Source organism: Syngnathus typhle, linkage group LG2, assembly GCF_033458585.1.
Source record: "Syngnathus typhle isolate RoL2023-S1 ecotype Sweden linkage group LG2, RoL_Styp_1.0, whole genome shotgun sequence".
Taxonomy (NCBI): domain Eukaryota; kingdom Metazoa; phylum Chordata; class Actinopteri; order Syngnathiformes; family Syngnathidae; genus Syngnathus; species Syngnathus typhle.
In genome coordinates, this window is record NC_083739.1 from 23,136,250 (window position 1) to 23,154,235 (window position 17,986).

At 42.1% G+C, this 17,986-nt stretch overlaps 1 protein-coding gene across 1 annotated transcript; it reads right to left on the reverse strand.

The window, feature by feature from the left end:
* Positions 1–5,492: 5,492 nt before the first annotated feature.
* On the reverse strand, positions 5,493–13,970 carry kcna10a (potassium voltage-gated channel, shaker-related subfamily, member 10a). The gene is made up of 2 exons (XM_061273008.1): positions 13,648–13,970; positions 5,493–8,042 (listed from the first exon to the last, which is right to left on the reverse strand). Exon 2 carries the CDS (start codon positions 7,945–7,947, stop codon positions 6,256–6,258), a length of 1,692 nt encoding a protein of 563 aa, XP_061128992.1. The 5' UTR covers positions 7,948–8,042; positions 13,648–13,970; the 3' UTR covers positions 5,493–6,255.
* Between the last annotated feature and the right edge of the window lie 4,016 nt (positions 13,971–17,986).

Genomic DNA, 17,986 nt, shown 5'->3' on the forward strand with positions numbered 1-17,986 from the left:
CGCCACAGCGAACCATCTGTTTCCATCTCACCCTATCTTGTGAGTCCTCTTTTCTCACCCCAACTAACATCATGTCCTCTTTCACTCCATCCGTAAATCTCCTCTTTGGTCTTCCTCTTGACCTCCTGCCTGGTGGTTCCTTCCCGAGCATCCTTCTTCCAACATATTCACTATCCCTCCTCTGAACATGTCCGAACCATCCCAGTCTGGCCTCCCTAGCTTTATATCTGAAACACCCAACATGCGTTGTCCCTCTGATGCACTCGTTCCTGATCTTATCTAAGCGCGTCACTCCCAAAGAGAACCTCAGCGTCTTCATCTCTGCTACCTCCAGCTCTGCCTTCTGTCTTTTCCCCAGTGCCACTGTCTCTAAACCATACAGCATCACCGGTCTCACCACTATCTTGTATGTGCATCTTTCCCTTCATTTTTGCTGATACTCTTTTATCACACATCACCCCAGACACCTTTCTCCACCCGTTCCACCCTGCATGGATTTGCCTCTTCACCTCTTTTCCGCACTCTCCGTTGCTCTGGACTGTTGACCCTAAAAACTTAAAATCCTCTACCTTCTGGAGCTCAACTACCTGTAGCCTCACCATTCCTCTTGGATCCCTCTCATTTACACACATGTATTCTGTCTTCTTCTAGCTAATCCTCATTCCCCTCCTTTCCAGGGCATACCTCCACCTCTCTAGATTTCCTTCCACCTGCTCCCTACTCTCACTACAGATCACAATGTCATCCGCGAGCATCATGGTCCATGGAGATTCCTGTCTGACCTCATCTGTCAGCCTGTCCGTCACCATAGCAAATAAGAAGGGGCCCAGAGCTGATCCTTGATGCAGGCCCACCTCCACCTTGAACTCCTCTGTCATTCCTACAGCACATCTCACTCCTGTCCTGCAACTTTCATACATATCCTGTACCACTCTCACATACTTCTCTGCCACTCCAGATTTCTTCATACAATACCACAGTTCCTCTCTGGACACCCTGTCATATGCTTTCTCCAGATCTACAAAGACACAATGCAGCTCCTTCTGACCCTCTCTGTACTTCTCCATCAGAATCATCAAAGCAAACTGCATCTGTAGTACTCTTTCTGGATATGAAACCATACTGCTGCTCGCAGATACTTCTGGTCTTAGTCGAGCTTCCACCACTCTTTCCCTTAACTTCATTGTGTGTCTCATTAACTTCCTCTGTAGTTGCCACAACTCTGCGCATCCCCCTTGTTCTTATAGATTGGTATCAACACACTTCTCCTCCATTCGTCCGGCATCCTCTCATTCTCTAGGACAGGGTCTCAAACTCCAGTCCTCGGGGGCCGCATTCCTACATGTTTTCCAAGTTTCCCTCGTTAAACACACCTGATTCAATTATCAGGCTCCTGCAGAACGTGAGGATGAACTGATCATTTGAATCAGGTGTGTTTAACGAGGGGAACTTGGAAAACATGTAGGAATGCGGCCCCCGAGGACTGGAGTTTGAGACCCTTGCGATGTCATTGAACTGTCTGGTCAAAAACTTTACAGACACCTCTCCAAGACACTTCCATACCTCCACAGGTATACCATCCGGCCCAACTGCCTTTCCACTCTTCATCCTCGTCAGTGCCCTCCTTACTTCTCCCCTACTGATCACCACAACATCCTGGTTCACAGTGGCCACCTCTTCCACGCTTCACTCACTCTCATTTTCCTCATTCATCAACTCTTCAAAGTACTCTTTCCATCTTCCTCTGTCTGACATTCTTTTCACCTCCAGAACATTCCTCACAAACTCCTCTTCCAGAATAACTCCTACTCCATTTCTCTTCCCATCCACATCATGTGTTGGAATAATTTAAGTGAAGCCTTGGCCTGCCAGACCTGGAGGCCTTGTCTTTACGAGTTTATGACTTTCCTTTTATCTAGGTTCTTCCTCTTTAGTGACAGGGATGTCTTTTGATCCCTGTCAGTATGTATCCTTCCTGTCCTTATGTTGTCTGTGTGTTTTTGTTCCTGTAAGAGGCCTTCACCAACAATGAGCAGACCTTATTTGCATCAGGGAAATGTTCTTTGTTTGGTTAACTGTAGGTTTGGTTCATAGATTGTTGTTGATCAGAACTGTTTTTCTTTGTTGAGTGTTACTATATACCAGTGCTTCTCAATTATTTTCTGTTACGCCCCCCCCCTCTAGCAAGAAGAAAACTTTTCGCGCCCCCCCCCCTCCCCACCGTGACTATCCTAACTTGTCTTGTAAATCGTAAAATGTTGCACTGTCGCAAACGTCACAGAAGTAACAATGAGAGCGCCACTGCCCCCTGCTGGGAAGATGCGCAATTACACTTTATTCTAGTACTGCAAAAAGAAAGCCTGTTCCCCAGGGTCACACGCGCCCCCCCAGGTTTAGCACGGCGCCCCCCAAGGGGGGCGCGCGCCACTATTTGAGAAGCACTGCTATATACAGTTTGAAGTAGTTGCATACAAGTTATCCCATATTTACTCAATGTTTGTTTAAGGAACTGCATACCAGTTACCTCACCTTTACTTAATGTGTGTTGAAGTGTTTCGGACAAGTTACTCATTATTATTGTGTGTTAATTTACCAAGTAGATAAAGTTAGCAAAGGTTTAGTTGCATTGTTCCACAGGAAAGCGGCAATTCAAGTTATCTGATCACACTCGAGGACGAGTCAGCCAACCATGGGAGAAGAACAGCCGGTTAAGGAAAGAGGACAAATTCTGCGGGGGTCACGGGGCGACAATGAAGTGCTAATTCACACCACACTACATTCCTTAGCTAATCAGCGTTGCTACAGACACAATCTCCCCTCCCTTTAGTGTAGCAACGCCTCTGTAACCAGGGCAACCAAAACATTAAAAAGAGGAGCACGTGAAGTAAGGACTCAGAATTGATGGAGTTTGTAACTGAGGTTCCTCTCTCTATCGTTCTCCTCGCGAGTAAACCTGTTCTGGTTGTCTTCTCCTCTTCCTTCCAGCGTGTGGTTTAATGTCTGATGGTACATAGACCTGACACCATGGTAGAACAGCGTGAATCCTGCTCCTACGCTTCTGGACTTGCTACCTTTCCACCTGGTCTCCTGAACACACAGTATGTCCACCTTCCTCCTTTGCATCATGTCCATTAACCCTCTAGCTTTTCCTGTCACAGTCCCAACATTCAAAGTCCCAACTCTCAGTCCTAGACTCGTGCCTTTCCTGTTTTCTACCTGCCTACTGGCACGCCTTCCTCCTCCTTTTTCGACCTACAGTTGTCAAATTTCCACCAATGCCTTGTAGGTTAACAGCACTGATGGCGGCCGTTGTTAATCTGGGCCTCGACCGATTCGGTATGGAATTAACAGACTGAGTTTGCATCATGTGTAATTTTGGCAGATTTATACGCCGGATGCCCCTCCTGACGCAACCCTCTGCATTTACCCGGGCTTGGGACCGGCACAGGAAAGGAGACACTGGTTTGTACCCCCTTATGGCTGCATTATATTTTGACCGTGAATACGTATTGAATAATTCCAAATGGTCCTTTCATTGCGAGCCCCCTGGTTGCGCTGCTTCCAGATGTGTATTTTCATATTTAAGCATTTAACCAATCGCATTTCAGCCACTATTTGTTGCCAGGGTCAAAGAAATCTGCCTGGAGGCCTTCACAATCAGTTCTGCGGGCCCTGTAGCATAAAATAAATGTTGATCAAACTGTTGCTTCAGCGTATTCACACGCTCTGTTGTTAGTCACCTGAAGGATGTTAGTCACTTAAATGTTGTACCTAGGCTGAGATCAACCGGAGTCAAATTCCTTGTTTGGCATGCACAACCTTGGCCAATAAAGCTGGTTCTGATTGGTTGGATAGTCAGAGAGTGTACTAGCCAGAGCTACCAAACTGCATCTCCACAAATAAAGATATTGTCGTGTTGATTTAATAGCTGTTTTGTCAACCCACAATGGCTGAAGGAAGAGAAGAAATGGATTTGGTTGCAGATTTACTGTCAAAGCCATTTTCAAGACGGACTTATCAAGAAAAACATGCTTCTGTTGAAAGGACATTCTCAGCCCTAAAGCGAATTAAAACTTATGCCGGAAATACGACAAAGCAGGCTCGACTTTCAGCATTAGCTTCGATGGCGATAGAAAAGGACTTCTTGATGGAACTGAAACACACTACTGAAACACCTACGTGTGAAATGCATGGCCCGCCACTGCATCCTTGGAACTCCAAAGGTCACACAATTCGGAAACCAACGTGCCTCAAGAGTCACACAGTTATCAAACAGATGAGCCATTCACTTTGGAGAAGGTCAATTAAGTCCTTGAAGAATACACACTGTGTGTGTGCGTGTGGACTCATTCAAAACAGTAATTCTCAGTTTGTCCAGTATTGCTCAGAGCCAGGGCCATGCTAATTACTCAATTTACATAATAAAGATGAACCCATTTCTTTTAAAGAATAAATCAATTTGTGGCTTTTTTGGCAAGATGAGTTTTTGTGTCATTGATGCTTCAGATTCTCAGCATTCTAAAAATGTGCGTCAGGGTTTGGAATAGAGGCCAAACAAATTTGCCCGGCCTACCGGAAGCAAAGACACTATCAAACATGGCAACAGCCTGAATACCGTCTTTTTCCGTGCATAATGCGCAAAATTTAATCGAGGGTGTGCATTATGCATGGGTACAACAATTTGGGAAGAAAATCTCCCTTGAAATAAAACTTGAAATCACACCTTTCTTCTTGTTTTTTGTCAATCGCGCATCACATTCCGCCATCCTGCCCAACACACTTAGTCAGTAAAATTCATAATTGACGACACATCGTTTGATGCGATGGTGCAATCCTTGATGGTGTGTTATTGTCAAATATTGTTTGTTTTTTAATCTCCATCGCAGACCGGATATCATATGGAGGCCGCCATTAAAGTACTAGTTTAAAAATCGACAATTTGAAGATTTCTCCAATATTGGGTTGTATTTGGGGTCTTCTATTGTTTGTTTTTTAATCTCCATCGCAGACCGGATATCATATGGAGGCCGCCATTAAAGTACTAGTTTAAAAATCGACAATTTGAAAATTCTTCCAATATTGGGTTGTATTTGGGGTCTTCAGTCACTTTCCATGTGTAGTATTTCCGATGACTTCATGAAATTAATTGCAGTTTTGTTACGAATTGGTCTCACAAGGAGTCATTGTAACTGCTACTTCTGTGTAAAAGTTATTTTCATGTTGGGAAGTTATATATTCAGTATATTTATAATAAAAGTCCTAATGCACAATTGAGTTGAGTGTTTTTCTTTTACTGCTCAGACATGTTTAGTAACAATTTTTTGACTCCTTCAAATAATAGCCAATATTCCGAAAGTAGTACAGATTCATACTGTGTACCCACAAATGGATTCGGTGCCTCAGGATGTTTCCATAGTGGGTTTTTTTGTTCCTGTTCTCGCAGAAACATGACTTTGCATTCAGAGAATTTTTTTTTATCTTTTTTAATCTGGAACAAATCGTTGGTATTCTTTGATTGGCATTATCAATGGCTTTCTTGTTAGTTTTCCATTTTATAAATACATTGGAATCCAGGGTTGAAAGGTAAATTATTTAACATTTTTAAAAAAAGTTATTTTTTTGGGGGGGGGTCAAAGTTTTAAAGGTTTAGGTTTTGTGGTAAGCAGTGGATGGATGGATGGATGGATGGATGGATGGATGGATGGATTTATGGATTGATGGATGGATGGATGGATGGATGGATGGATGGATGGATGGATGGATAATTCAAGTAATGCTCCACCTACAAATTATTTCCATCAGTTTATTGTTTTGTTTGAATGGTTTTTGTTTGTGTACATGGTATTAAAACTAGTCTGAACTCTCTACTGCTAGTTCTCGTAGGTAGTTATTTTAGGGTGTGGGGGGATTATAGCATTAGCATGGGTTCATATTCAATCTGGAATCTCGGTGTAGCACTTTTGGCCAACCGTTACAGAATTTAGTCCATATGAGCCACGTTTGCAACACCCGAGAAGGTCCAGAATAAGAACAACATGAACAATCTTTATCATGCAGTACAAGGCCAATAGAGAATTAAATATCAGAACTGAATAAATTAAATCAAATATATTTTCCAAACAGGAATTGAGTTAGCTTTGGAAAAACTTAAATGTAATTTGAAAGAATACAAAGAAACTTCCGCTTATTCTGAACATGTGCGAGTAGGAAGGCATTTTGTCCAATTTTTATTTACCCTTTATATGTGAAAATAAGTCAAATGCCATTGATCTTATTGAGCGAGGAACTGCTCTTTTGTTTCACACCCATGTCCGCCATGATGGCTTGCTCGAAAGCATCCGACAAGGTCAGCTTGTCCTCTGCTTCCGTTTCTCTATGATAGAAGTAGTTGAAATTGGAGACTATGACAGGAACAGGTAAAGCAATGGTCAATACGCCTGCAATGGCACATAAGGTCCCAACCATTTTGCCCGCCAGGGTAATGGGACACATGTCCCCGTAGCCCACGGTCGTCATGGTTACCACCGCCCACCAGAAGCCATCAGGAATGCTGACAAACTGCGTATTGGGCTCGTCGACCTCCGCAAAGTAGATAGCGCTGGAGAAAAGGATAACTCCAATAAACAGGAAGAAGATGAGCAGGCCAAGCTCTCTCATGCTGGCCTTGAGGGTCTGTCCCAGGATCTGCAGTCCCTTGGAGTGGCGTGACAATTTAAAGATACGAAACACTCTGACCAGACGTATAATGCGAAGGATAGCCAAAGACATGTTTTGTCCGGAGTTGTCTTCGGGATTCGTGACCAGTTCTGTCACCACGGTGACAAAATAGGGGATGATGGATATGATATCAATAATATTCATAAGATTGTGGAAAAATTCTCTTTTGCTCGGGCAAACTAGGAATCTTGTACATAGCTCAAAGAAGAACCAGCCGATACAGGCGGTCTCAATCACGAAGAAGGGATCGGAAAATAGTGTGAGATCAGGAGGAGCCGCAGAACTGTGAACGTCAGATAGGTTGACGGGCTTAAGGGTCGAAGACAAGACAATATCGGTGTCATCTCTAAATTCCGGCAGCGTCTCCATGCAGAAAATAATAATGGATATGACGATAACAAGCACGGACACTAGCGCAACACATCGAGCCGCGTTGGAGCTCTCCGGGTACTCCATTAGCAGCCAAAATTGTCTGGAGATGTCGTTATTTGGTAGCGGTATGTCAACATCTCTAAGGAATCCTTCTTCATCCCGAAATTGCTCCATAGCTTCGTTCCCAAGCTCGTAGAATATTATTTCATCTGTAAACACGTCCAGAGGAACATTTGCTGGACGTCTGACCTTGCCCCCGGATTGGTAGTAATACAAAATCCCGTCAAAGCTGGGTCGGTTCCGATCAAAGAAATATTCATTCCTCATGGGATCGAAATAGTCCATCCTTTTCTGAGGGTCTCCTAGCAGCGTATCGGGAAACTGGTCTAAGGTTTTGAGCTGAGTTTCAAAGCGAAGACCGGCGATGTTTATAATAACTTTTTGATCTCCGTCGTCCAGTCCTCTTTTATCGACAAAAAGGTCCTCGCAACACTCCTTAGCGAGTTGGCTGAAGATTGTCTCGCTTTCGTTCGTGGCTTCGCTGCTTAGGAGCAGCTTCCAGTTGGAGATCATACTCGAGTGACTACCTGTGTGCTCAATGCTTTGAGTTATCATTGGGGAATGAGGTACATCCAGCGTCTGTAGAAGTCGGAGGGGTGTTGACGATGTGGATTCCCACATGTACGATGGAACAGGACTGTTGTGGTACGGTGGGGCTTGAAATTGACGGTTGTTAACAGGCATGTCCGCTATTGCGGGTATGTCCACACTAAGAGCCGTGGTCTCATCCGCAGAAGTGTCCTCATCCTCGAGGCCCAACTCATCTAGGCTCCCAAAGTCTACCAGGGCCATGTCCATGGCTCCAGTTCAGCCAAAGCAGATCAACAGGACCCAGGATAAAAATCACCATGCAGAGCTGGAGTAGACAGACTCTTTTTTTTTTTCTTCTACACCTGCGAAATGAGAGACACAAGAAGTTAGTCATGTTGACAAACAAATGATAACAATGATTTAAAAATCCTCAGCAAGGCATAATGTGGTATGTTAGACCCAAAAGAGAGATTGAAAGACCAAAAAAGACTCCCCACTTATGTTTCTTTCTTCACACTGTTATTATTATCATAGAATAGTGCTTACCGCAATTTTTATCTTTTTTGATCAAGGTAATTGTGACTATTTTGGAGCAGAAATTAATGTTGATTTTCACAAATCTACTGATTTAAATCATCAACTGTGTGCATTGAACCTCATGAAATGGTTGTGAAATTTCAATTCATTTTTACTTTCTGTTCTTTTGCGCCTACAGCGACCTTGTGCAGAAAACAACAGTACACACCCACATAATGTAGCATGTGAACGCTAATAATAGCGCAAAGGCTTGGTCCTAATTGTTATGACAAGCTCAATTACCGACGAGGACGAGATCAAGGGAAACAAGATTGAATCGACACTCATTTTGATCAAATGTCATTTTTTTATGCAAATTTGATTTGTGCTTTATTAAATATGACTGAGCCTATTTATACACACATTATGACAAAGGGAGATGAACGTATGTATACTTTTTCACCTCATGTGTCCTATCCTCTATTTTCAACTCGCCATACATTTTTCATGATCCATTCATTACATCCCCATATTTTATAGTCATCTCCATGCAGTCTTATGAGAAATGAGACTGACCCTTCATCGCTTTTAGCTGTCCTGTCCAAACAACCTTCCCTCATTACAACGCAACGGCAGAGCTTAGGAATGATCAAATGTCACATTCCGGAATGCACAAATCACATTGGCATACCAGTTTGTCCACACACTGTGAAACACTTTGGCATGTGAAGAAGGTTGTTACAAGTGCATGCCTGAACAACCTCTGCAAGCTTTTAATCGGTGTGTCTTTATTGTCACTCTCATTTTATAATCTCATTTTATAATCGTTCCTCTCCCCACAATGTGCATCAGAGAAAAAAAAAGAAAAGTCGGTCAAATTTATTTCAGGGTTGCCAGAATTGTGAATCACAAAAATAGAATATTAAGAACAAACTAATAGTTAGGTTTGTTGCCATACAATAAATGTGATGGAGTTGAATTTCATTGTAAAGAAAGCGCATGACCTTGACAGCTTAAAACAGAGGTGTCACATGGGGCCCATGGCGCTCTGTCTATTCCTGCCATTCTAATAATACACAACATTGAAGGAGAAAGACGCAGGTTCATAGCATGCTACCACATGCGATGCAAATATAGAGAAACAAATAGAAAGTGAGATATTGGATGTAGCAACGGAAATACGGTGTGGCCAGCTGCTTTGCGAAACGTCACATTTTTCGTGAGCTAACCCCTGTGACTTTACCAGATGTGTGTAAACATCAACAGATGTTCAGCCAGATCTGGTTTAGCTTCACAGAGTAGATAATACGTCCAAAATGTCAACTTGTTACCCATAGTTATAGTTTATATGCTATGTGGAGTGGATTAGGGCAAAGGAATAAATGAGTGTTCATATACTTTTGGAACAACAAATAACAGATGGCGCACAAGGGCGGTCCTGACCTACATATGCTGAACATGTATAGTCGAGGTTGTATCCGCTGAGTTGAATCAAAGAAAGCAAATTCCTCTTGAAACTTATTTTGGCTTTGCATTTTGCCGGGCTTGTACGAGCATACTAAATATTGGTCATTATTATACATATGTACGGTATCTTTAGCGCGCAATGAGCTAATGTCAACTCAGATGCGCGACCTTGAATATTGTCCACTGTTATGATTTGGCGGCAGGGGTGTCTTTGGTTGTGGCAGGGCCTTCGTCGGTAGAGGTGATATTTTTGAACAAGATTTTTGGGATTAATGCAGGCTGGGCAGCACAGTGCCATAAGCCGAGGGATCATTTGTGTCAAATCGTGCCAGATGCCAGCTAGCTGTCATAGATACAGAAAGTAGCCTCCCACACACATGCACATACACACGAAAAACATGAATAAAACTTGTAATTATACAAAACCTGACCAGGAGACACACCACTTGTTTAGTTTTTAAAGCAACCAAGACATGTTTAAATGAATCAAATACAATGGCTTGAGGTAATTTAATAATTTAATAATAATTGAGGTAATTTAATAATTTACTTAATTCCACAGCAATGGTCGGATCTAAAATACACTTGTGTCACGAATCACCACAGCACTGAACGAAATTATTCAAATGAACCAAAAACTTTCTATTTTCATCAGAAGGCAGTGGTGGAGCTAGAGGGAGGGCCCGCTTAAAATATGCCAAAATAAAGACCGTTTAAATGCTTATTTTCAATGCCGTTGCCTCAATACTGTAGATATAAATAGTTGTGATGGTGATAAAAAAATAATCGTTTTCAAAATTGAGCAAATAAGGAGAGAAGTATCCGTGTGCACACCACATGACCAGCTCAGTGGCCTAGAGGTAGAGTGTCCACCCTGAGACTGGAAGGCTGTGGGTTCAAACCCCGGCCGGGTCATACCAAAGACTATAAAAATGGGACCCTTTGCCTCCCTGCTTGGCACTCAGCATTAAGGGTTGGAATTGGGGGGTTAGATCACCAAAGGATTCCCGAGCGCGGCACCGCTGCTGCTCACTGCTCCCCTCTCCCCCAGGGGATGGATCAAAATCACACGGGGATGGGTTAAATGCAGAGGACAAATTTCACCACACCCAGATGTGTGTGTGACGTGCATTGGGACTTTAACTTTACTTTAACTTTAACATGTGGTTAGTGAGTCTGCCTCACAGTTAGCGATATCAGATTTCAAATCTTGAGTCAAGTTCTGTTTGCAAGATTTGCAAACATGCAGATTGGTTCAATGGGGACACTAAATTGACAATGGATGTAAACATATGACATGAGCACATAAACATATGACATATGAGCGACATACGTATCTGAACAAAATACAGTACGGCCCAAAACTTGCATGCGGCTCGTTCACAACAGCACCACTACCGCAATTAAAAGAGAATGGAACCATAGTTCCATTTGTGAAAGACCTTAGCTATCTTTCACGGATAACACACTGCACCTCACTGCTCCACCCCCCCCCCCCCCCCCCATCCACATGTTGTTAATGTGCAGTCCCCGCGAGGCATTTAGAAGATCCAAGATGACAGGGGTGTGTCAGCGGGCTCCAGGCCAAGATCCTGTGCACAGCAGCTGGGTCCAAAATCCGTCTTTGGCTTTTTCACACACACACACACGCACGCACACGCACACGCACACACACACACACACACACACACACACACACACACACACACGCACACACGCACGCACGCACGCACGCACGCACGCACGCCCCTGAACTCGCCCCCCCTTTCTGCGTAGCGTCCTGTACTTTGCGCTATGCTTACTGTCTGCTGTACGCACACTGGCTCAGTTTTGCTCCTCTTATTTATTGGGTTATTTGTTTATTATTTATTCATCACTCATTTTATTTATCTATTATTTATTATTTATTGTTTGTGCCTTCTTGTTTTTATTTTTGTGTCGTCTACTTGTATGTTTATCGTGTACTGTGTCTCGTCACCGTGGGATGGAGGAAACGGAATTTCGGTTTCTTTGTGTGTCTTGACATATGAAGGGATTGACAATAAAGCTGACTTTGACGCACACACAGAAGCAACAACCAGAGCAAAACAAAATCATTTTTCCAATTAATCAAAAACTTCCTGTTAAAACACCCTAAACAGTGTAGGAAGCATACTGTGGTTATTAATTTGTCAATCATCAGAGTTGCAATAAAGGATGGATGGATGGATGGATGGATGGATGGATGGATGGATGGATGGATGGATGGATGGATGGATGGATGGATGGACGGATGGATGGATGGACGGATGGACGGATGGACGCACGGACCGATTGGCCGGATGGATAAACGACTATATTACATTTCTAAATGAGGATAATACTAGAATAATAGTGTATTATGACGTAACCCCATTTAGCGTAAATCTTTTTGCCATATCACTTCGTTTTTGTGATCAATGTACAACACAAATCTATTATAATCTGGATGAAAACATTTGCACAAAAGACAAAAGGCAAAATTGGTTAATCTGGATGCATTTCCCTAACTACAAAACACACCAACCCGACTGACAACAACAACCCCCCCTCCCCCCCTCCTCCTCCAAAGGAGATTAAGTCTGTCTCATTTACAGAAATGTTACATTATTTTCCAGAACTCTACTTTTTATGCCAGACAGGAAATCCAGCCATCTGGACTGACTATTACACTAATCCTAGGTGCCCCACAATCATATAAAGTAGCCAGCCGCACACACAAACACCCACAAACACACGCACACACACGCACACACACACACACACACACACACACACACGCACAGATGCACTCACACACACACGCACACACATACACATGAACACTCACACAGACACAGACACACACACAAAGATGCTAACATATGATAGGACTGAATAAAACATTCATTAACTCAACAAACCCGCAACAAATCAAGTTGTTTAACACTACTTAAAAGATTAAGGACTTTTACTGCTTTTTTCCCACGCTGTCACTTCTTCTTAAGTACTGTACACGCTCAAAAGAAATCTAACGTTAAGGACATAATAACTCAACACACGCGTGATTGGTAATCATAAAGTATTATTTGTACTCATCAATCTTTACTTTCATGAACAGTAAATTGTAGTTGCATTATTTTGGCACTCAAATAGATCCAAATGTAAACAGTCACCTTGGGTTCTGATAATTACTCGCCTACAACAGGAATGGGCAAATGACGACCACACTGATTGGCTCCTTGATTAAATTTGAAATAAATAAATAAAAAATACCCCCCAAGACAAAAAAAAATCCTCCCGTTAAACATTCAGTACACATTTTCCATTCAAATGTGGGAAATGTGGAGGGGGAAAGAAAATCAGAAAATATGCAAATCCATGACGCCAAACAGTTTTAAGTTACAATTATACCATTAGACAGCAAAAAAGTCTCAGTTGCACTTACAGTAGGTCTCATGCCCAAATCAGAACGTAGGTAGGCCTAAATGTTTTTGGGCTGCTTTGGAACAGTTTGAGTGTATATTGGCGGAAACAAAAATAATTCAATGAGCTCTGGCCCTTAATGTTGTTTTCTTATTCAGCAGTCTTGTGCTATCCTTGAATGGTCATTTGAAATTGTTTTTTTCTTAAATTATATTATAAGATAACAACAGTCCGACATTATAGTAATATACTGTACATATATGATTATTCAAATATTATCAGTATGTCATAATTACAAACCTGGTAGTAAATCACAAAATTGAGAATGAGAATAAAGGCAGATAAACATTTTGCAAATTCGTTGCGATTGAAAGATATTTTGGTCAAGCATCACGTTGTGGAGAGTTAATTGATGATGTATCCGATAATGTCATCCACTGGTGTGTTTTCATTTTCATCAAGTTGCTAATCTTATTGCAAATGCTCCTCACTTACAGAGTTTGTTGTACTTGTCACACAGATTGTGTGTCAGGATGGAAAAGTCACTACTCAACAACTCACCTTAATTTCCGCAGAGACCTTTAAAACTCCTCCACCCGGCTAGCATAGGTCCAGCTCTCCTGGCTCTCCGGGCCGAACCGGAGGCACATTGAGTGCACACTGCACCCAGCCAGCACATCCACAGCTTGCATTGTTGCACCAGCAGCACAACTTCACCCCCCGCGTACAAGTGGAGGTCACGACGGGGCCAGATGTCATAGTGATATAACGAGAACATAATGACGTATTATTTGGCCGATTCTCCACTCCTCTTCACCCACGTTAAACAAAAAAAAAAAACAAGAACAACAACTGTAGTCGATAGTGAGCAAGTGAGAGAGATGAAGAGAGAGTGAGAGCGAGAGCGAGAGAGAGAGAGAGAGAGAGAGAGAGAGAGAGTGAGAGTGAGAGTGAGAGTGAGAGAGAGAGAGAAAGAGAGAGAGAGAGAAAGAGAGAGAGAGAGAAAGAGAAAGAGAAAGAGAGAGAGAGAGAGAGAGAGAGAGAGAGAGAGAGAGAGAGAGAGAGAGAGAGAGAGAGAGAGAGAGAGAGAGAGAGAGAGAGAGAGAGAGAGAGAGACTAAGGAGATTAAAAAAAGGTTCTTTCCTAACCTCGGTCATAAGCTGCCCCCTGCTCTCTTGGCTGCACTCCATCATGATGACTCTCTCCTCATTCTCATCTCTGATGACTCTCTCCTCATTCTCATCTCTGATTAAGACAAAAAGTTATTTGTTAGACGTGATATAGGTTGGAAATATTTGGCCACGTGCGCACAAAATACTAATTTGTGAGTTTAATATAATTTCTATGAACAGGGTGAATGAGATGTGGACCCCCCTCCCCCAAAGAAAAACTGCTTGGACGTGAGATCTAGCTTTGTTTTGTCATTGTCGTTTCTTAGTCTGTTTTTGTCAATAGTCTGTGATGCCAAACCAAAGCAACCAACAACATAACAAAATGGCAGAATACGGAATCGAGGCATATTTCAGAAGAGGAGGGGGGCAGTGCCCCGCGGCCCCCACGCCCCTCTATCACCGCCAGTATCTGTAGGTCAGGAAGAGCCATTCACTTCATTGTCAAGTACGTGTATATAGTAACACTATTGAGCCATACCTGAAGCCTCAGCCTGATCAGACGACACCGTAGAGTGAGGAGATGCTGCTCTCTGCTGACGTTTGTTGGGGCCTCACCTCGATAGTGATGAAATTGCATGACTCTCTAACCCAGGGCTGTCCAAACCTTTTGTGACCCGCATACAGATAAAAGGGCCACTTTGACATTGTTCAACTTTAAATTTAATTAATTGGATGAAGAAATAAAGATATATACATTAAGCACATATACTGCTATAATTTCCACATTTTTTTCATATTTTATTATTATTACGATTGTTATTATTGTTATTATTATTATTATTAATCAATGTTATTAGTATTATTGACATTGGGTGAGGTGAGGGAATGCTCTTTGGGATGGAGGAAGCTAATGGAGTGCAAGTCATTGAGCACTTGAGTTTGAGATACAATTATACAACTGTTGACTACTAATGCTGTATCCAGTCACCGATCCATTATGTAATGCCTACTTGATCAATACTCTACGTAAGAGGTATTATAAAGGCTGATGTGGGCACACTATAAACAATAAAGCGCACCTGCCGACAGTATAGAGTAGGTTAAAAAGATGGAAAGAGCACGAGAGACCTGAGGGGGCTCATGCAACACCATTTTAGAGCTCATAAATTATTCATGTGCCTCAGATATTTAAAGCTCTCTATATCATGTTTGGGAGGCGTGATTGGGAGGAGGCAAGCCGGGTGGAAAAGAAGAAATGGTGTCTGTAATGACTGCCGGAACACATGGAACAAAACACACAGATGCAATTGAACATGCTCAGATTGAATAGCACATTTATATTTCATTGAAACTTCATTAAAATTTACATGAACTGCCATGGCAGTGCTAATTATGAGGATGCCTTTGTTGAAAACAATATTGTATGTAGAATGATATACAAACATTAATATGAAATAAAGCAACACATACTTAAATGCTTAAAGTTACTCATGGCCGCCAGAGGGCAGAATAGATTACGTTCAGAGGAAAAGCCATGATACGTGATTTATTCCCTTGTTGAGTTTATGATCCATGGAATAAAATGTGAATTCAGATTCACGGACCAGGAATCCTTGAGGAAAGCCGGACACTGTCATATACTTGTACATAGCCACAGTCTAACTGCAAAAGAGCACTTTTTTGTTATAATAATAACAATAAAAAAATAAAATAATCTAGAGTGTCAAAGGCAAAAGCTTCTCAACTACACAGAATATAAAGCAAATGAGACGAGCAGCTTTGATTGTCCCGGAAACAATTCGGCTGTGTTCATTCCCACAATGGCGCAAACACCTCTTTCTAATTGCGGCTGTCTATGAAAGTATCAAAAGTAGGAAAACGTCACCCATGCGCACGGTCAGACACATGCCAAACACACGCCAAACACACAACAGACGAAAAAAAAACACACCAGCCCAGTGTAATCTCAGATATGTACACTCTTGTGTTAAGATGTAAGTAAATGTGTATACGTAATTGCAAGCAGTCATAAGAATGTAGACCAAACTCATTAATCAATTGGGCTCATTATACGAAGTGTCAGGTTGGAATTCCCGTGCGACATTTTTCTTTTTTTCATTGTCCACCTACTTCTCCAGTCCATCGCTGCATCTTATTATTCCTTGGCTCTTTTATCAGTGCATCCTTTCTGCATAACTAGTTTGAAAAAACAAATAGGCTACTCCAATAGTTGTACTAGGTTCATCTTGTTTTTTCTTTTTCAATTACTTCTCTGGTTCTTCTATATCAAACAAATTTGTTTTAGGTTCATTTACCTGACATGTTTCGGCGGAATCTTCCGCCTTCATCAGAGGCTACTCCAATGTTTTTCAGGTCACTTGACCAAATCGATATAGAATACATCACAGTCTTTAATCAATTTCAAGCAAGGTGGGGGGAACAGAGAGGGTATTAGCAGAATGCGCTATAAATAGAACATAACTGCAAGGGGGCTTCCACTGTTGCGACAGGAATGATGACAAATGCCCCCCTCTCCATCGCTCTCCTCCACGTGGACACACATAAATGGTACAGGTCTCCCCCTTGGAACCGGTTCTGCTGTAAAGAAAGTAAATCTTGACAGCTCATTAAAAGGCTCACGTATGAGGTTATAAATCACCATTTACGACACTGATCTAATGTTGCCAACATGTGAGGCATTTGTTGGGTCCATTGGGGATTGCCTCATGGAACACGCAATCACCGGCACACTTGTGTCCATTAAAAAAGACAGAGGATGTACACCATATTTCCATATTTATTCCGATTTGGTGGTCTGCTTGCACATATTGAAATCAGTCTCCAGTATTTATGTATATATAGTATATATATACTATATATATACGTATATATATATAGTATATATATACGTATATATATATATATATATTATATATATAGTATATACATACATTTACATTCTTATCAATTCTTCTCCAACTTCCCAGCTCAACCTGTGGTATGCAGCTCTGTAGCCCAACATGGGGGAACAGATCACAACTAAGTCAACCTTGATGGAAATAAAAGAAAAATAGACATACATTTTTTCAATTTTTATTTAGTCGTATTCAAAGTCATAGTGATTTGTGGTTTTCGCACCATATTGTCCCGCCACCAATATGTGTGAAAGTCAGTGGGGCCACGTCGCGTCCAATGTCTTGCTCAAGGACATTTGAAAACGGATTGAGTCAACTTCCACTTACTGCCCTGACAACTCTCCTTAGCTGACTTACTGGAAAGCAGCCAAATGTGATGGACAGGGGGTGCATCACTCCGGATAATGTGCATGCGCGTCTACTCCTGTGTTTAGGAAGCTGCCACAAAGAGAAACATGAGAGGAAATGTGTGCTTAATGAAATGTGAGAAGGACGGACAGAGCGGAAGAGCGTTGTACTTAGCAAGCGTCAACAAAGTAAACAAGCTTTTTTGGTCACTACAGGAAGCCGACCACCGGTTCACACAGGTTGTGAACTTGTTTGTACTTGTCCCATTTACTGCAGACACACCTGAACATTTTGCTCTCCCCTATACCAAACCTTCCTTTTTCGCTTTACTGTGTTGCAGTTTATAAATAGAGCACTTTGCGTTTGCTGTAAATCACAGACCAGCAGCATGAAGACTCATTTAAGAAAAGTGCATGACAAAGCCAAGGTGAAGTTCTCCAGTTAACTAAAACGATCCTCCTCTAATGGGCAGTGGGGATTTCATCAATACTGTACTGAAAGATTCGTCCATCTTGATGATTGTGG

Coding starts and splice junctions, on each gene's coding strand:
- kcna10a (XM_061273008.1), bottom strand. CDS start 7,947: ATGGACATGGCCCTGGTAGACTTTGGGAGCCTAGATGAGTTGGGCCTC.